At 37.8% G+C, this 20,535-nt stretch overlaps 1 protein-coding gene across 6 annotated transcripts in view; it reads left to right on the top strand.

Annotated features, from left to right (window-relative positions):
• The window catches only part of NTRK2 (neurotrophic receptor tyrosine kinase 2), a 197,437-nt gene that overhangs the window by 44,762 nt on the left and 132,140 nt on the right, over positions 1-20,535 (top strand). For 5 of the 6 annotated variants that reach the window (XM_030968213.1, XM_030968218.1, XM_030968215.1 and 2 more), the window contains exons 8-11: positions 386-685; positions 5,538-5,570; positions 9,766-9,866; positions 11,145-11,244. In XM_030968213.1, the coding sequence (XP_030824073.1) occupies positions 386-685; positions 5,538-5,570; positions 9,766-9,866; positions 11,145-11,244 (534 nt within the window). The remainder of the gene's footprint in view (positions 1-385; positions 686-5,537; positions 5,571-9,765; positions 9,867-11,144; positions 11,245-20,535) is intronic. The other variant, XM_030968214.1, reaches the window with a different exon arrangement.

Raw genomic sequence — 20,535 nt, 5'->3', positions numbered from 1 at the left:
CTTGCTTCAGCACTCTTGTGCACTGTGTTTTAAGCAAAGTAAAACTAAAATATCTTTCTCCTCCTTCTAAGTGGTCCAGTAACTGAAGTTCCCACACCTTACACATTTTAAGTGATTTAATGCATTTTCAGTCTTTGAAATTAGTTTGTTTTATTTCTTTTTAAAGAATGGCTTCAGTTCAGTTCAGCATAATACTCTAGACAGAGCAGGTATGTTCCTGTGTGAGTATCCTTCCAATAGGTTCCATTCCATCTAGTAACATAATTTTGTACTGATGAATGAAAAGTACTTCCAGGAGAACTTGGGAGGGAAGAAGGGAGGGAGGGAAGGGAGGAAGGACACATTCAGAATATTCTGATGTTCTTCACTCTTTTTTCCAATATAGTTGCACCAAATATCACATTTATTGAGTCTCCAACTCCAGACCACCACTGGTGTATTCCATTCACTGTGAAAGGGAACCCTAAGCCCACATTGCAGTGGTTCTATGAAGGAGCTGTACTGAATGAGTCTGAATACATCTGTACTAAAATACATGTTATCAATCAAAGTGAATACCATGGCTGCCTTCAGCTGGACAATCCTACACACCTGAATAATGGTGCTTATACCTTACTGGCAAAGAACGATTATGGAGAGGATGAAAAACGGGTTGATGCTCATTTCATGTCAGTGCCTGGAGATGGTGAGTGTATATTTTTTTTATGCTAGCAATTGCAAATTGATGAAAGTGGTGAAATAGTTCTTTTGGCCAGTTTAATTATTTTGGAGAAAGGTTTTTATAGAACTTTTTTTTCTCTGAATGAATGTCTTCAATATTACTTGTAAAATAATACTTTTCTTGAGCATTTTCCTCTTGTTTATTGCTTCTGAAGGGAGTCATGCCAGTGGTCTGTAAATCTTCTCTTTGAGTAACCATCCTCCCTGCCAGTCAAGGCTAATGGAAAGTTGCTGTTTCTGAAGTTTTCCCAAGTCTCAGTTCTTATCCTGAAAAACACTGAGTTCCAATTCAGCCCCTCTAACTTGCTGTACTGCGTATGAATGGAACTAGGTAGTGTGTTCAAGGATGTGGAGGATGCTTGTGTGGCATCTAGTGCCTTGCTGGCAAATTGATAGTGCAGATATGTGAGTTCATGTTAATATGTTGTTTTGGGAGCAGAGGGAACTGGAGAAAAAACAAGTAACCCAGAAGGAGGATGGATAAGGTCTCAGATCTTAACAGCCATTTTTGGTGTCCAGTTGCCCTTTGTCCAGGTGGCAGCCAGGCACCTAGATTGCTAGTAGTATCAGCATTCAAGGTGATTGCAGCTTCTGTTGCTCTAAGGATTCCCCCTCGCCATTTCTAAATACTATGTGGGCAGGCTCAAGGTGGACTAGCTCACTGAATTGCAGGGACTACTGTGAGTGATTGATGTTCACTGTGGTTTGATCTTTTCCCACATCTTCAAAGCCATACATGAAGTGGCTGTAAAAACAGTCACCGTACGTGCAAGCGTATTGGAACATGTGGAAGAAAACTCTGAGTGGACCTTGCACATTTGGAGTAGAAATAGAGGTGTCATCTTGTGCAGATAATTGCACAGTCATACCTCAAATATGAGAGTGTATGTATCTTTGGCTTTTTGACCGTGTGATATAAATAGTTGCCTTTATTCTTTTATAAAACAGCAGTGCTCTGTAATGTTATCTGATGGAAAAGAAAAAATGGTGAATATTTAAATTCTCTTCCTACATCTCAGACCACAGACCACAAAAATATGGTCAATATTTCATTTTTACCCTTTCAGCTTAGTTTGCTGAAATGGGGAGAGAGATGGTATATCTTTTGCTTTCCCATCCTTAGGAGAAGACGAAGAGCTGATAAAACCGGGCTTTATTTACTCCCATTGTGCTCACTGCTCCTCTCCTCTGTTTTCTCTGAAGTTCTTTCTTAAAGTGACTCATTACAGAAACATGCCATGGTTTCAGCTACTGGTGTCCCCTAATACTGCATTTTCATTATTCAAAAAAACAGTTCACCTCATGGATGTTCTGTGTACAGTGGAAGTTCTCTTACACCCTGATTATTTAATATGAACCCATTTTCTAACAGTGCATCAGCTTCCTGTAATACATCAGGTGATTTTATAATTTTTTTTGGTCTTTGATCCAAATCCCTTTCCTATCCTGTTTTTTCTTTATGCTTCTGTCCACAGTAAATAGAACTGTAGCTACCCTCTAATTTAGAAAGAAAACATGATTTATTTGTTCCATCCCTTTTGTATTCATATAGAATGTAAGTCTACCAATATAAACTGTGCTGTATTATTCAAGAATTTCCCAAGATCTGTGGTGGAGTAAGCTTCACAAAAAGAGTATAGAGGAAATGGGACTATGTATAGACAGGATATAACTGCATCAGAAATTAGTTCATGCATAGTGGATGGCACCAAACCAGTCTTAAAAATTAACAACAGGGGAAATGGCTTAGCTACTTAGCCTCCTCAATGCTGTTTTTAGTTTTCTCCTGCAAGAATCATGGAACTGAGCTTCAGAAAACATCACAACATTGTTGTCTCCTCCACCGAAGCCTGCATAAAAGCAAATGCATCATATTACAATTTTTGTTCTATACTATTTCTATTTAAAGCACTGTCAGGCTTTTTCAAATCCTTTAAAGGCTTTTTCAGTGCTGTCATTACTGTGCAGTTTCTTCTTTTGGCCCACATATTGTACACAGAAGCACAAAGATTGAGGCCCACACCCTGACATTATGTTCATTTTCATGTCTTCATGGCTGAATTAAATATAAGTCCTGATGTTTCATGGGGTATACTCACTGAGCTTTAAACTGATTCTCTGGTTATTGCATCACTTAAGCAAATTCTCTGAAGATAAAAAAAAAAAGAAAATTTAAAAATTCCTTCACCTATAATCCACTTGCCTACCCAAAGTAAATGTGTATGTCTGAAGCATGTTCTACATCAATAGTGTAATAGTCCACTTTCAGAGTTGGATCAAACATGATGATGATGCAATTTGTGCTAAGATGATCCTAACTTTCAGCATGCTTCTTGAAGGACTATTTTCATTGGTCTGAGGTTGCAGGAATGAAAGAGAGGAAACCACGTACCAGAGAGGGATTTTGGTTGTGCTAATGATACCTAAATTAATGTTGCAAATTAAGAATTTGTTTTAAATGTGAAGATGTGGAAGAATTAATTTCATGTTTTACTAGCTGGGTTTTTAACTATATTTAGTCTGCAAAAGTTCTTGGTTTCCAATTCTTGCTGAGAGTGACTTGATTATTTGAGACTTACTGCTGTGAACAGTAAGCGCAAAATGGTCATGGTTTATTCTGGAGGCTGTTCTCATAGAACATGATCCAAAATGGCTAGTGAATGTGGGAGACATTTTTACCAATAATAGATATTTTTATTTAAGTTTATTCATCTACTAACTCTCTACATTAAAATTCAGCTGAATAAGTCCAAGTCACATATATCTGGTCAAAGCAAAAGAATATGCTAAATACGCCTTAGAAGTAGCATATTGCTTGTGCAGCATAAAATGTTTTTTGCAGAAGTATGTTTTTGGATTGAATCTCTTGCTGCTGCTTTATTTTGGAAATGCCAGATTTATAAAGAAAGAAGCAAACAATCCAAGTGTAGTTGATGTAGTTTGTAAAGATGAGTGAATAGGACAAAGGCTTTTGATAGCTCATTTACTCAACAACCTCTTCTAATGGATGCCAAAACAAAGGTTTCATTCTGTAGTTGGCCTTGAAAATAGTTGTGTGCAAATGTGCAAAAGGGCTGTGGAGAAGTTTAATGTTAAAATAACTTCAACTGATGATTAAGTTGGTATGTTTCTGTGTGCTAAATAGAAAAAGTAATACTAAACAGAAATTTTGGGTTTGTCCACCACCTTGATTTTTGTAGCTTTATTTGAAGTGTTAATTAGATAAAAGATATTTGAATGAAATTGATTACTTCATATTTTATATGTCTGGGAGGAGTTAAGGGTTATACTAACCTTCTTAGTTTATCCCAATTCCAGTGAATAGAAACAAAAATGATGACATTTAACTCATAAACAAAGGACTAGGAGTTTTTTGGTTGCTTGGGGTTTTTGTTCCACTTCAGATTACAGAAGGTGAGTTAGAAATACTGTTTTTCTGCTGCTGGATGTTCTACACTTGGAAAACTGAATCCATGAACTTTTGTGGACAAAAATCTCTTGTCAGATTACTTAAGGATAGATAGTCAGGCTTTCTTCACTGGTTATTTATTTCTGCCAATTGACATGACAGTTCTCATGGGATCTATTGACATATATCCCTAGATACTGGGATATCTTCAAGTGCATTTAAAAATAAGCCTAATTTTCTCATTCCATTCTACAAATAGGTTGCAACTGGTATTTTCAGCAGATTCTTGTGGTGTTAACAACGGTGTTCTGCATTTACTTCACTGTGGCAATATGCCTGTGTGATGCTACTGCTATGGATTTACTGTATAGTAGTATAAACAGAATTGTGTTTATTGAAGTTGCATTAAACCTTAGAGATTTTAATTATTTGTTAATTTTATTTCCAAGCCTGCAAAAGTAGAGAGAAAAAATATGGAAGAGATAACTTTAAGCCTACTACATAAACTATTCTAGAGGTACATTATAGATCAGAATGAATGGGTATGTTCAAACACAACACGGGTGTCTTGCAAAACTTTAATAACAGTTCACTAATTTCTGTGGCTGTTCTGTGCATTTTACTGACTTATGTGCTAAACCTTACACACATGCAGTAGGTAATTAGAAAAAACTGCAAAGAGGAACCAGTAAAATTTAGAGAAGGTAGACTAGACAGGTATCCATTTGCTAGTGTAAAGTCTGGTTTCTAAGACATCTGACTCTTTCAGTAAGAGTTCTGTCTGTGTATCAGCTGCGCATCTAGCTTCTTGGAAGCATCCTTTTACAGAGTGAATGGTGCTGCTTAGGCAATTTCTAGTAGCCTTTATCTTGCCAGCTCACAGCTTAAAATGGTTTGCTAACACAATGATGCAGTAGCATAATTTTTTAAATCAGGTACAATTCAGTGATTGTTAAAACTCTGAAATCTGCTTCCACTTGAATTCAGGGAAAGTTTTACCTTTGATTTTTTAGCAGGAATAGTTATTGTTGCACTCATTCCATATATACATATATATATATATATATATATATATATATATATGTATTGATAGGGGAAAGTAGAAGTAGTATTTTGCCCAGTTGCGAAATAACACTTGCCCCTGCCAGAATTAGTGCTGTGTGCACACATGACATAAAGCAAAATATTAACCTTTGGAAAAACTCTAAGATGATTGTAAATGTAATTAATAGACTGCAGTTATTGATGTTGATTTGCATTTATGTAGATACTTATGATATCTATGGCAAATAAAGTCAACTTTTAAAACTACTCATAAAGAAAGTTTTATTCTTCCAGAATTTGCAATTTATTTACAAAGCTTGTCTTTCTTTTTTTTTTTTTTTTTTTTTCTCTTTTCCATGTACAGGTAATGGCCCAATTTTGGATCCAGACGTTTATGGTATATATTTGATTTTCTTTTATTTTAATAATAGAAATGAAGGAACTGAAACATTAAAAGTTCAAATGTTAGGCTCATTAAAATGAAATGTCACATAGAATGATAAAGCTCTAAAAGGTACTTTGTGGTTTTGGTTCTCCAGCCTTATATTTAGCATATGTGATGACAATATGACGTTTTACTTACTATGCTGCTTTTGATTCACATTAGGAGAAGCATAAATCCAGTGCTACAAATGGGTGCAGTTGATCCTGTAGGCTGACAGCTGTGTGATGTAGTTCACAGACATGAGATTTTGTGAACCTTTTGGAGGCATTTCTTGGAGGAAAGAGAGTTTGTGATTTCTCTTTATACAACTTAATTTATTTTTTCAGGGATGATTCCATACTTGTTTTGCCTCCAAAAGTATACCCCTAAATCCCACTTAGAAATGAAGTTGGCACAAGTTAGTTTTCCTGTAGGCAATTTATTTTGCTCTGTCCGCTCATTTGTACCTTCCCTTAATCTCTCTTGCATAAGCAGACCATCAATTCAGTGGTAGCTGAGTGTGTGCCAGGAGATTTTGATGACACAGTGTTCACATTAGTTTTTTAGTTAGGCAAAATGTACCAAGTGAAAGCCAGTGTGCACTGAAATAGAAGCTGCAGAATGAAAAGCAACTGTCTGGTTTTCAAAAATATTTCTGGTATACTTCTGGTGAGTAGAAAAGTTCATCTTACACAAACAGCTTGAAGCTGGATCCTGTTTGGAGTACTTTTTATTTGGATGAAATAGCCCATGACTCAGGTTACCTAAAGCTGATCTAAATGTTATTGCTTTGATTCCATTCCACGTCATTAAACTTTAGCAAATGTGCAATTGAAGCATCAATTTGACTTCAAATGCTTAGAAACTCCAAAGGATAGCTTCCCCTCCCTCTCTTTCCAAAATCTTTTTTTTCTGAGGAGAAGGAGAAGGGAGGGTTGGGGATGGGAAAGTGGTGACGGTTTGCACAGTTTCTTCATGTGTTGTATTATACAAGCTGTATGCATGAAGATTTTGATTCTGAGCTTTTTATCAAGGCCCTGATGCCTGTGTATGGCTTTAGCCATATGAGTCCTGTGCTTTGACTGACTTGGCTGTGTTTCTGCTGAGGTGTGTGTGCTTTGAGTTTTGCTAGCAGATCACAGCCTGCAAGACCTAGTCCTGGTGAAGATGGCCTTCCACTTTATTTCTGGGTGTTCTTTCTGCTGTTTGAAACTGCTGTCCTTGTGTGTGAGGCAATTTCCAAATGTTTTTGTTAAGCATTTTGAGCACACAACAGAAATCAGAGGATTTGATGAGATGACATCAGGCTGCATGACATTGAGTTTGCTGAGGAGAGTCCTGCCTGCAAGGGGCACTGCTTGCTGCAAGCGTGGAGCAGTCACTTGTGCCTCTAGCTCACCTCTGCAGCAGCTCTTGGAAAAGATGAAGCAAGAGTGCTGTCCTGACAGCATCTGGAAATTAACTGAGAGAAGCAAACCAACTCACATGGGTCTGAGCAGGACATTGAGTGCAAAGCCAGCTCCTTTGGCTCTGAGTTCTTATTTTCATGCCATGATGCTTATTCTAATGTGGTTGTGACCGTGAGGGAGACAACTTGCCCCATATCTGCCAAACCCCAGAATGACTGTGCAGAGTGAGCCCCTGGTGCTGATCTGACTGTGCTGTTGTGTCTATCTCAGCTGCCATTCACCTTGTTTGTGAGATGGCTGTAAAATACTGGCCAGCATCAGCTGCAAATCACCGCAGCTGTGTTATTAGTCACTGGTGGCTGCATGAGGTACAGAGCACCAGAGAACCAGGCCCTAGAGCAATATGAGCCTTATCTAGCATGAGTCAAAAGGCGTTATCCTGTCTGTAGGAGTGCTCAGTGTCTATGTCAGAATTTCATAGTGAAATGAACAGGAATTTGTTCAACTCCAATTGTCTGGCTTGTGCTGGATAGCTGTCACGTGTGTTTTCCTTGCCGGATTCACCCATTTCAAGAGGCTTTGAAGATCTGGCAATACCTCAAATGCAAATGATTCACAGTTAGACAGCAAGCAGTGTCAGCATACCAGCAGTATACCAATGTAGCCTACCTTAGATCTTACCCATTTTAATATAGAAGGCACCCAGAGGATTCACAGACCAGACCGGTGGTTCTCATTAGGGTGTGATTTCTAGTAGTTTGTAGCAGGCTTGAGCATAAACAGAACTACAAATAGCATCAGCTGTTATTTACAAGTGAAATCGGGAGCAAAAAATTCCTTCTCCAAAGTTTGTTTTACAAAGTCAGAGTAGCAAAGACTTTAAATATTTGTTTTATATGTTAGTCTTATAAAGCAGTAATAAATAGATGGTTGGCCAAAACCATCTTTGTGAAAATTTTCCAAGCTAATTGTGAAGGAAGCCCAAATTTTTTAGACTGAAGTACTTGTTATAAAGCAGGCTTTGCCTGCAGATAATGAATTAGAAGTCTCTTCCTCTTCTCTAGCAAAGGATGTACTCACAGTGACAGATGGTCAGCACAGACCCTTGTCCGAAAGTCCAGGCTGCTTGTGCAGGTGAGCCATTCAGGCAGCTATTGTGCTACCTGGATAAGCAAGGAATGCTGTTCATTCTCCTGTTGCTGGTGCTCTAACCTTGCTGCATGGTAAGCTACACACACAGAGATGCAGTGCAAAGTGGGAGAATTCAAATGGTAAAAGATCAGGGAATTAATTTTTTTTCTCTTGAAAGCTCTGTGTATTTAATATGTATTTTGTCTTGAAAGAGTCCTGTCCTTTGGCATAGTTTAGAGCCAAAATAGACTGAGTTGTTTAGACATCCTGACTGCGCTGACTGTAGCACTGGTGCCAGAGGTAGCTGACAGCTTCCTGTACCAAAAAAAAATCTGCAGCGTGCAAGTGCTTTGCAGAAAGCAAATGTGTCCTTGCATGCCTGAAGATCAAAAGCCCAGTGCAAGTTCTTACTAACACTGCCAGCTGAGCTCTCCAAATTGGCCTTGGGAGCTAAAGGAGAATAGTGCTTAGGTGCAAGCCCTCCCTGTTCTTGCTCAGCCGGAGCTCTATGCTCAGAAATGTTTGTGCCACTGTAGATAGCAGGAGCTTTTCAAATTCACATTTAAGATTTCATCTGCAGGCTTATGGCACTGATTTTAATCAAAACATGTAAAGAAACACCTATTTAATTGCAAATTTAAATTACGATGCTGGAGGTGTATTTTATAATAGGTGCAGTTATTGCCCTTTGTTTCTTTCATCTGCATACATTACAGTCATGCAATTAAAATGTTATGTGTGTTCCCAGATGTAATAATTAAATAAATGCATTTTAAAATTTTATTTTAATGCATGTTTATCTTAACTTTGTATATATAACATTTTATTATTTTTCTCTCATTTGAATAATTTTTTCAGGAGATCATGGACTCTGTGTTTTATTTTGAATATCTGTGTTTTATTTTGAAGTTCTTATAAATAATTGAGCCATGATCAGTCTTTGCATGGAATAGTTCTGGTTTTGTCCCTGCAGCCATGTCAGTGCAATTATTTTGATAAATCAATCAAATTTCTTCATGCCATCTCAGGCACTTTAAGTTTTAACGGATTAACAGTATGATAGCAACTGGTTAAACTGTAACCTGGTTAAACTGTAACCTTTGTGCATATAATATTTTTTTTAATTATTTATCAAACGAATGAAAACATCTATTTCACATTTTATATTAGTAAGATAGCTTGAAACCCATGTGCCAAGTTCTTTCCAGCAAAACAAAAATGCTCAAGCTATTTTCTAAGACTGTCCTATATTTGACTGAATACAAGGCTGGTGAAGTTCAGTGTAGAGGGCAGTCTTTCATTTTTAATGGGAAGTCAGAAGCACATATAAATAGCTCTATGGATGAAGTTCTCATTTAACTCTAGTGTTTCCAGTAGGGATACACATTATGATGTAGATTGCTTTTTTTTCCATGTTTGTGAGTCTCAGCACATTTGTTCAATTACATGCCACAGTGATTCCTCCCAAAACATTTCAGCTTCTTTAGCAATTATGAGCTCTGCCTAAAGAGCTTAAATTCCTAAAGCTGATAGTGGCCTTACCATCTTACAGAGCAGAAAAAATATAGAAAAAACATTTCCCCATCAAAGTTATGAATTATAAAAGCAACACTTTTTCCTTTCTTAAGAGTATGAAACCACACCTAACGATCTTGGAGATGCCACAAATAACAGTAATCAAATCACTTCAACGGATGTTTCCAACAAAGAGAATGAAGATAGCATCACTGTAAGTATATGCATTGTTTCCTGATCTTTGATATGTGATATGTGATATTTGTGGACTTTTTGGCTATACAACTTACAAAATTGCAGACACTATAAAAAGACTCTGGCCTATAAGAAAACTATAGCTATTACTGTGTCGTGATCAAAACTCAGGAAAAAAAAGGATGAAAAATAAAATCAGTGCTCCCCACTCTTGTCCTTCCCCCCTTTTTTTTTATGAATGAATCACTTTTCAGTTCAAGTAAAACTGCCGTTTTGTTCCCTGCTTTTCTGAAAAATGAAACTTTCATTTTTTTAGCCTAAGAATTTGCATCTAATTTTTAGTCAAGGAGAACAAATCTTCATTTACAAAACAAAGACCTCCAAGATTTTTTTGAGATTGCTGGTTGAATTTACATCCTGGCATCACCTCCATGTTAGAGAGATGATATGCTGCATTGAATTTTCAAATGTGTTGTTTTAAGGCATGATTTCTTGTAAGTTTTTGATTAAATGGCTTGTGATAGATTTTAGTACAAGTGACTGTACTGATAGGCTTCCTAATTTGCTGCTTTGCCTCTCATGCTGTCCTGAACTGAAATGTTGGAAACTGATAGCGGGTTACCAACCTGATTGACATTGCAGCCTCCCTCCATCAGTGACTCTGTAACAGCAAGCAGAGGAGAGTGTGCATTCAGGAGCCAGAGAGCAGACTGTGGTTGGGACAATGGGCTAAAGATTGGGAGGATCCAAGACAGTCTTGTCTCATCTGATAGCAGAGTCATTGAATGGCCAAGGTGGTAAATAGGGACCTGTGGAAGCTCCCCAAGCTCTGGTCCAAGCTCCCCTTAATAAAGCAGGGCCAATATGGTTCTTTATGGTTGTGTCCTCTCTGGTTTTGGTTTTTCCAGTGATGGAGCCTTCACAGCCACTCCAGGTAATTTATACGGGTATTCAAACGTCCCCACAATAAGTTCTTTTTTCCTTTGTGCTGCTCTTATTTGTTTTCTTGTAACACGCCACTCTGCTGGAAGGGAAAAGGGTGATGTACGCTCCCGTCCACCTGCCTTGAATGTGTAGGATGTTAAAAAAGTTCTCGTAAGTGTCTGAATCTGTGTTCTCTGCAGAATAGAAGAAACCTCAACAAGTGTCTGTTTTCTGTACTCTTGGTCTCAGTGCAAATGTTTCCCGGTTGAAATTAATCTCTTTTCATAACTGGATTAATATGAATGTATGCTGGATGTCTTTGAAGACACAAAACCAAAACAAACAGGTCTGTTTGTGTCCTCTCTTTTTTTAGGTGTACGTTGTGGTGGGAATTGCAGCACTGGTGTGCACGGGCTTAGTAATAACCCTCATTATTCTGAAGTTTGGAAGACATTCTAAGTTTGGTATGAAAGGTAAGCAGGGTTGGTTTTACACCTTCCAGCATTGTTGTGGGTTTTATGAGCTGAGACTGTAGTCTGCTGAACCAGGAACAGTCAAAATAGCTACATTAAATGCCACCGCATTTAATATTTTGATTATTCATCAGGTAAGTAAAGGAAGAGGTAGATGCAGACAGTGTAGGATTTTGGATCAAACTCTTCTACTTCTGTTTTCTTCTTAGGATAAATACCATTTCTTTGCCTGCTGCAGCAAAATCCCCTGAGGCAATTCCTGGAGTAAAATATTTCTCAAGTCAGTGTAGGTAGGAAGAAGATAAGAAATGAAATTTATTCTCAAGTTTAAACTCAAGTTTGATTGATGAGAATCTATGCTGTATGTAAGAGGTAGTTTAAACAGTACTACACTGTTCCATTAAGGCGATGGGGAAGCAATGATAAGAGCAGAAGGTGCATTTGCAGTGGATCCTGTCATAGTGGTGCTTTCTGAGAGATGCATTTTCATGTGCTTCTTGGGGAGCAGCATCTGGAGAGAACCGCAAGTACCCATGTCCTTGTGGAAGGGGGAGATCTCAGCCCTTCATTTATTCATTTATTTATTTTGCAGCCAGACGGAGGTATGTGTAACACAATGGAGGTATGTGTAACCTGCAGCCACTCCGTTACTATATTCTTTTACTAGTATCATCAGTCTATGTCTGATGATGTGGGTGAGTTTGTATTTAAAAGAAAAACAGAGAAAATTAAAAAAAAAATTAAAAAATCTTGCTGTCTTGCTGAGAGACCTAGAAGATGCTTTGCTGTGTGCTAAAGGAGATGAGCATTTCTTTCTTAAGAGATATAGATGAGGGTCTGTGGAGAACATGGTAAGTAATCTTTTGGTAGACTCCTGTTAATCTCATGTCCTTCTTCTAAAATGTGCTTATGACACAGTACCACTTAGGTGCAAAATTTGGTAATGCTCACATGGTCTTGGTAGGTGCTCCTTTCAGAGATATCTACTCTGTATTTTGTGTTCCTGTATTCTGTTTAGAGTAGATTTCCTGGAACAAATGTGATTTGAGCAGAACAGAAACGTAGTCGGTGCAGATCAACTGCTGAGATGGTAAATTTGTCTCTCACCTCCTCCTAATATGTCTCTGCTGTTTGGGGTAGCATTAGAAAAGAACAGTCATTATGAAGTATCCTGAATACCAACATGAAGTGAGCAAGATTGAGCTGCAGAGTTTTGGCAGAAGGCTAGTCTGTGACTGATCAGTTCAGCCTAAACTTTGTGTTCGAGGCTTTCTGAATTGCATTTAGAGAGCTGAAATAGGTGGAAGCTGATTGAGAGAAACAGTGAGAATTGTTTGATGTTAGCTCTCTAAAACTTCCTGAGTTACATCAGGCAGAAATATACAAAAAGCTATGCTTTTTTCTGCTACGTTCTGAGAACACAACATGGTCACTCAGATACCCCATCGTTAAATGTCTACACACCCTTCTTCATCAAGCAATTTGGGAAAAACAAAGTAACCATTCAGTAATTGCAGCAGTCAAACTGTCACTAGTGCTGTTTTTCATGTAACCATGTATTTGGAAAAATCTTCCATTGAAAATCAGGGAAAAAAGTGTATATAGGCTAACATATCTGCATGTCCTGTAGGAAATATCTTTATGTAAGAGATGACATTTTCATCTCATTTGGGTTCAGAGCAAGCATCTGCAGCCTCTTTAGACATTGTTTTATGCCTCCTACTTTTAAATGTCAGTTTATCCCATCTTTTACATGGACATCATCTGCCTACTTCTTAGACTTGTGTCTTTGCTGAGTTCTTCTGTATTTGCAGAGCTTGAGCACGGGTGGAGTGTGGGACTGACAGTTACCGAGTCCCCAGAGAGAGATGTGGATCAGGCAGGTGTGTCTGAGCTGTGGCTGTGTCAGAGCTGCCCACACCTGGAAGCGCTGCATGTGCTGAGGCTGCCACAGAGCTCACCTTGAGGTCTTCTTTCCAGTACTGTATGGAGCAGAATAGCTTCCAGTCTATGTGTCAGAGAGCACCAGGTCCTCTGGGAGCTTCCAGTTCTTTGGCAGGACTGATCAATATGTCATCAAGTCTGTTGAGGAGTTGTATAACAATAAATTATCCCCATTTTCTTACTTTTCTCTATTAATTTGGTATATCTAAGGTAAGAGAATAACCTGGGGTATGTTAATTTTTCTCAGTTACCTTTCCAAACTGTAGTAATAGAGTGTTTTTAGAAGTGAGAAGGACAAACAAAGCACTCAGAAGCATTCTGTTTAGGATGTTCTGTATTCTGATTGAAGTTGGATTGCACTGTATGAAGCAGTTGTTTTAATTCTTGCCTTAATTCTTTTTATTCTGTCTTTCACAGCTAGAGGAGATAGCAGTTTCTAATGACTGACTTTGGGAACAGTATTAGTACAGAACAGATCTGTGGTCCCTGCTAGAGGAGTCTTAAAATAGAGTTAGTACAAAAAGCTCTCATGTTGTGCTAGACTTCAGATTTCCATAGCAAAATTCATCAGAATAATTGGTGAAATATAATTCTCTATTTCGCTGCTTGTGTATATTTTAAACACCTTCTTATACAGGACCTAGTGGCAACAGCTTTGTATGAAAAGCTGCTTTTTGTTGCTTGGATCTGGAGGTGAGGTTTTTAGACCCTTGCAAGATGTTGTAGCATAAATGGTGAAAGCTTCATTTAATTTCCTAAATGCGTTTGTTAAGACTTGTGGGTTGCTCTTACGAAACACCTTGGCTTGCTTTCTTGCTTGCCTGCTGTGGGATGTGAAAATGCTTATGGTGGGAATTCACTGGAGGCTGCCAAGACAGCTCTTACTGTTTTGTGTTTATTTCTGACTCCATCTAACCAGCTTATGAAACTGAAAACTAAGAAGGGAACTGGAGTAGAGAGGACAAAGGAGCATTTGTGAACTCCCTGAGAGGATTAGTGGAAGAGTAATTCTAATCCTGTTTTATTCTACTTTGCATGTTGAATAATGATGGAAGTAACCAAATGGTTCATAGCATAACCAGCCCAATAGACAGTTTGCAGATGTTAATCATGCCATTAAGCATGAAGGGAAGTATGAAGAAAACTGGTGGAAGATAAATTATTGGATAAACTTCAAAATAGTATTATTCAGTTAAAATGATGAAAACATTTTTGATTATATCAACTGTTCCTATTCCAGTGACAAGACAATCCCTAGTACTTCCTGCTTCCTGGGAATCTGGAGATGGATAGTCATGGAAAGGAGTATTATCACGGCAGCTTTACTAATAGAGATAAATGGAGTTTGTGCAGGTTTTACCAAAGTCAGAAAGAGAAGCCACTCTTACCCAAGCCAGTGTCTTCTGTCTTTTAAGTTAACAGATAGAAACTGACAGAAGTAGAGGGAAACATGTGTGTACTTGTTCCATGTAGGGTGAGAGGGATTTTTTTCATATATTCAAATGAAATTTCTGTCAGTGCCTTGAGCTGAGTGCAAAGATAAGGGAAAAAAGAGTCTGAAATTCACATTGTATTTGGGCAATGCCAGCTATCTTCTTGTGTCTGTGGGCTTGCATGTCATGCTTTGAAAGGTGCTTCTCCTTCCTCAAGCACTCTCTGAACTACCTCCTGTATCTGAACATATGTCCTGACTATGAATTCTTCCCCCTGTTCAAAGCCTTGCAAGTCGGTGCTGATCAGGGTAAAGAAGTCTACCTTTCTGTGATCAGGTAATGAGATTGTGTGGTTCATCTGGGAGAGAAAACCGTGTCTCTTTTAGGACAAACGCCCTAAAATACTACCTTTCCTTAAAGTTCTTGCCAGCTGCTTGTCAACTTTTTTGAGTGCAAGTTTAAAATTTGGACTGTCAATGAGAGTGCTGTTCTCTTTCATCAAGCTGATTAAAAATTAGGGGCACATCCATGGATTTTGCCTTCTAAAATCCAAACAGGGTATTTTCTCCTGCTTCTTGATAGCTCTTTCTCTCAAATGATTTGTGCAATATATGTGTTAGGCTATGAACATCCTTGAAAACCTTTTAAATAAAAGCATTGCTTATTCAATAGAAGCACACTGATAGTGCAGGAATACTTCTTCTTCTCAGTGTATCACAGCTCACTATATTTTATTTACTCCTAACTTCTTGTAACTTTTTGAGCTTTGGTCCAAAAGACAGTACAGGGAAAGGGAGCTTGGAACTCATTTCAGTTGCGTCATCTTTCTCAGTTGTCTTACCATATTTCAGTTTGGGTAAGAAACACTGTACAAAAGCATGGTAAGAGTCTCCCTACAGAACAGAATCATCCTTTTGACACAATGACATAACATAATTACTGACTTTAACCCTCATTTACCCAAACAAACATATTTACATGACTTAATACGATCCAGGTGAAAATAGAATGCCTTACCATTCTGTCTGAGAATTTTGTACATTCCTTTGTCTGTGTAGGAATGTGTGACTTAAGGGCTGTCAGGAAAGATCTTTTGTGTCTTACTTGCCTGTAAGCATATAGCAAATGGTCATTGGTTTTTCTGCTTTAATTTTCCACGACTTCACCTTGTTGTTGGAGAGGGGCTGATTGCAAGGGACTTAAAAACCCCTCTGTTTCATTCACAGTAGTGATTGAAGAATTAGGATTTTGGAGTGTTTAGGTATCTCTGAGTAGTTTGAAGTATTGATCCAGGAAAAGGGAGAGTTTTTATGATTACTATTAACTCATGCATCACATCTTGCTTAAGCAATTGAGTTGTTGCTTATAGAGTAGGAGAATAACGAAATTCAGTTATAATAGAAATACTTATTTGACTTTTCATTCTAAAACAATTACAAAAGAAAAGCTTTGCATATTCAGCAAGGATCTGCAGTTTGGCAAGTATGACCTAATATTCAAACTGGTATGCACTAAGCTTGTAGCAGTAATGGCTACAATTTTGCCTTTTCAGAAAAATCATTAAAAAGATCAAGTTTGTAGTTGGGAACACATCTTCTGCTTGACTTTCAGCAAGTCACTGAAATACTGAACTTTTTGAGTTTCTACTTTAACCTATAGAAGTGATTTTGTGCTGTGTTGTACCTACCCAAATGGCAATTCTGTGGGTGTCAATCCTTTAATATCTTTAGAACATTCCATTACTTAGTCAATGAGCAGAATGTAAAAGAGGGATAAATTCATGTGAGTCAGCACTGTAAGATCAGATGTAGAGTAAAATGAATGTGCTCAAATCTGTAGTATTTTTAGTGAGTAGACAATGTAAAGGCAATGATGATATTGCTCATCTGAACCACACGCAAGGAGCTTTTTTTATTGTTTGACACTGACATTCCAGTCCCTGTAGTTGTGGACCAATCATATAAATTGTCTGTCTTAGGTGCATCACTTGTTAATGGGGGCTGTAATATTGCTTTATCACATGAACATTTGGAAGATAGAGTTGTTAATGCTTCTAAGTACCTTACTTTGAAGGAGCAAATTGCTATAAGTGTGTCAAAGAATTAGAGTTTGTATTAACTGATCCATAAACGTGATTTCATGCAAAGGATTTTACAAAGATCTTAAAATATTTAAGTTACCATTCTCTTGTGTTTCAGTAAAAAAAAAAAGACCACTATTTATTGCATTGGTTTTGGTCTGTGTCGCCCTATCAGAGCATACTGTTAGACATTTTTAGAGTTCCATTGTTCTTATTCATATAAAATTTGACTTTTAGGTCTCAGGTATCTCTTTTGGTCTGCTATTATGTTTTCTGAGTCCAATCCTAAAGTGCAAGATACCATAGAAGAATGTAGCTCTTTCTGTAGTAGGAACAAGCAAGTAGAGGATGCCTCATATTTAGGACAAGATTTATGAAGATAGCTCAGAACTGAACTGGGGAATTTTTAATAATGTAGTGATGCATTAGACTCTTTGATTGCAAAAAGTAAACTCAGTTGTAATGATTGAGGGAGAAAAGGAGTTACTAGCTTGCTTAGAACTTTACATGATTCAGACTACTATGGTGGTATTATTAACACTAATATTATGAACAAAGGAAAATTTTCTGAGACCTTGTAGCCATTGCGAGTGAAAAATGAGGAAAGCAAGTGCAAACAAGTACCTGTTATCTCATTCCCCCTCCTCCTAAAAGAGTATACACGCAGGTGATGGGATGAAGGAATATGCGTGTATGTGGTGTGCATGAAGTGAAATGGAGAACTGGGGAGGTGCTGAGTAGAGGATAGCTTAGAGATGAAATGCAAAGAGATTGAAGAGAAAACATGGATACAGTAGAATTGAGAAGAGCTGAAAATGATGCTTTCTAAGACTCTACCTTGATGTGGACTGAGCCACACAGAAACAGCAGAGCTCCTAGTTCAAGGTAGTGGAAGAATAAGACAGTCCTAATAGTTTAATCTGCAGAGTCCAAACGCCGTGTTCAGTCTACATCCGCACTGCTTCATAGGTCTTTATTTTACAGTTTCTCCTTTGTTTTTTTTTTTATGTACAAAGGGTGAATTTTCACCTGCCTGTATATGAACTTTTTGCCCATATGCAGGTCATGCTATTTTGGGAATGTGTTACTTTGTGAGGGCAAATTGTGGTTTAGCCCATGGAGAATTTTAGAAAGACATGATTTGGGATATAGGAGGAAGTGAGGATGAGAGGAAATGAGGATGAGAGGAGTGGAAGATGGAGAGAAAGTAGATCATGATAATGGTAAGTTTACCTGTGATCAGACTGAAGAATCAGAGTTTTATCAGATGAAATAAAAATCAGTGAATCAGAAAGAAGGAAAATTACTAAAGAACAGCAAAGCTAGTCTATATTTTTCTTTCTTTCTTTCTTTCTTTCTTTCTTTCTTTCTTTCTTTCTTTCTTTCTTTCTTTCTTTCTTTCTTTCTTTCTTTCTTTCTTTCTTTCTTTCTTTCTTTCTTTCTTTCTTTCTTTCTTTCTTTCTTTCTTTCTTTCTTTCTTTCTTTTCTTTCTTTCTTTTCTTTCTTTCTTTCTTTCTTTCTTTCTTTCTTTCTTTCTTTCTTTCTTTCTTTCTTTCTTTCTTTCTTTCTTTCTTTCTTTCTTTCTTTCTTTCTTTCTTTCTTTCTTTCTTTCTTTCTTTCTTTCTTTCTTTCTTTCTTTCTTTCTTTCTTTCTTTCTCTTTCTTTCTTTCTTTCTTTCTTTCTTTCTTTCTTTCTTTCTTTCTTTCTTTCTTTCTTTCTTTCTTTCTTTCTTTCTTTCTTTCTTTCTTGTTGTCTCAGTTCTTCAGTGGTTTAAGCATCATTTACTATAAAGTACATATGTGCTTGGTTTTGATCTCCCTTTGAGGAAGTGTCCAAGTTCAATGCTAGAAAACTTAATGCTAAAAACCAAGCAGTTCTTAAACACTCTAGTTTGAAACATGAGTAGTAGATAAATAGAAGGTACTCTTGGTAGAATTGAGGCCCACTGTATGATCTCCAGGAAAAAGGCTGATGCGGAAGTGACTGGCAGCAGAGGCTTCTCCTGAAGGCTGGGCCAGCTTGAACTGACTTTCCACAGAACAGCTGAGGCTGACAGGCACTCTGCAAGTGTCTAGTCATACACTCAGCACCAAGCGGGCTGAGCTGGTGATGTCTATGGTGTTTCTTCTTTCAGAAAAACAGGAAATGCTATAAAGCCATTACTGCAGCAGTGCTGTTGCATCTTAGGAAGAAATGAAGAAGTACAAAAATTTAGAAAAATTAAGAAAAATCAAGACAAAAGGTAGCCAAGCTTCTTGAATATCTAGTAAAATAAACACTTTAGGCTTTACTTCAGTTCTGGGAAAAAGTTCAAGTAACACTTTATAACTGGAATGAATAGGTCCTTTTATATCTCATTTTCACACACACAGCCTGATGCATGTTCATCATCTTCCAGAATGTCTATAACCTGGGATCAGCATTGTACATTAGGTATTAATTAATTGCAGCCAGTGAAACCCCCAAAGTACTCTCTTTGTGGGTAGCCAAACACATCTTTTCCAAGTGACTCACAGCTCTTCTCAATTGCTGTTTTTCTGTAGATAATGTACCTCCCAGTGTTTCCTCACTGGTGCAGTATGAGTATGCCTCTCTACCTCACGGTGGCCAGTGTGTCAGCCTTTCACATTTTAGTACTTTAAATGCTAGGTTTACATTCAGTCCTCAGGTTGGGTGATAATCCAGTGTAAGGATCAGAATAGTGTGTTATATATAATGACTTTTTTCCTCCATATATGGATCATGAGTGACGTAGGAATGGTCATCCTAATGGAAGAACTTTTTTGCTGCCCTCATAGTCCATTTTGTCCTGACACCTCTTTGGTATTCCGCAAAAAATCAGAATTGCCTTGTTAAAGTAGAGTCTGTAATACTTTCTGTTTTGTACTCTGACATGTTTTGTCTCATTTGGTGCTGTTTGCTTTGCCAACAGCAGAAACCAGGAAGACTTGATGGCACTCCTAGCGTGGAAATGAGAGACCAGATTTAGGAAAATTAGATCTATCTTTGAAATAAAAAACCAAATAGGGCAGGATCGAGAATCTTTCTAATTTGCTCTGTTTGATTTTTGAAGCTCCTTAAAAAAGAGGTCAGAGAGGGAGCAATGTAACAGGATCCTTTATATTGAAGTAAAATGGGCAAACTATCTAGTAACTATTATTTAGGCTACATCTGTTTTATTCATGGTGTCAAAGGCTAATGCACTGTTCCTTCAACTGTCTGGCTTGGCTAAAAACCCTGGAGCACAAGGTGGAGTAATGCAGACATACAAGAAGTATTTATAAAGGTCTTTCACCTTTTTCTGACAGATGACAAAATATGTGAACTAACTGAAAGTGTAAGTTTAGTTTAGATATTAGCAAGAAACTTTTTACTTTGAGGGTGGTGAGGAAATGGAAGAGGTTGCCCAGAGGAGTTGTGCATGCTTCATCCCTGGAAGTGTTTAAAGCCAGGTTGGATGGGGCTTTGAGCAGTGTGGGACAGTGGAAGGTTGCCCATGGCAAACAGGTTGAGAACAGGTGATATTTAAGGCCCCTTCCAGCCCAAACTGTTCTATGATTTGCTTTGTCATGAAGCTTTACTTCTTCTTGGCACTTTGGCTAGCCAGTCATGACTGGTCCTCCTCCCTCTATTAGCCCCTTTGCCTCTTGCCTGCTCTGAGCATTGATGGTGTGGTACTACAGAGCTGGCATGTGTGAGAACTCAGGCCTTTTCCCTCACAGACATTTTGGATTTTAAAGGCATCATTTTCATAAATAAGAAGAGTACAACCTACAGTTGTGGCACAATTTCTGTACTGCCACAACTCGTCTGCAGAGCGTATGTGGAAGCATC

The sequence above is a fragment of the Camarhynchus parvulus genome, chromosome Z, assembly GCF_901933205.1.
Source record: "Camarhynchus parvulus chromosome Z, STF_HiC, whole genome shotgun sequence".
Taxonomy (NCBI): domain Eukaryota; kingdom Metazoa; phylum Chordata; class Aves; order Passeriformes; family Thraupidae; genus Camarhynchus; species Camarhynchus parvulus.
The sequence above is the reverse complement of the archived record's forward strand: the minus strand, read 5'-3'. Positions and strand labels throughout refer to the sequence as shown.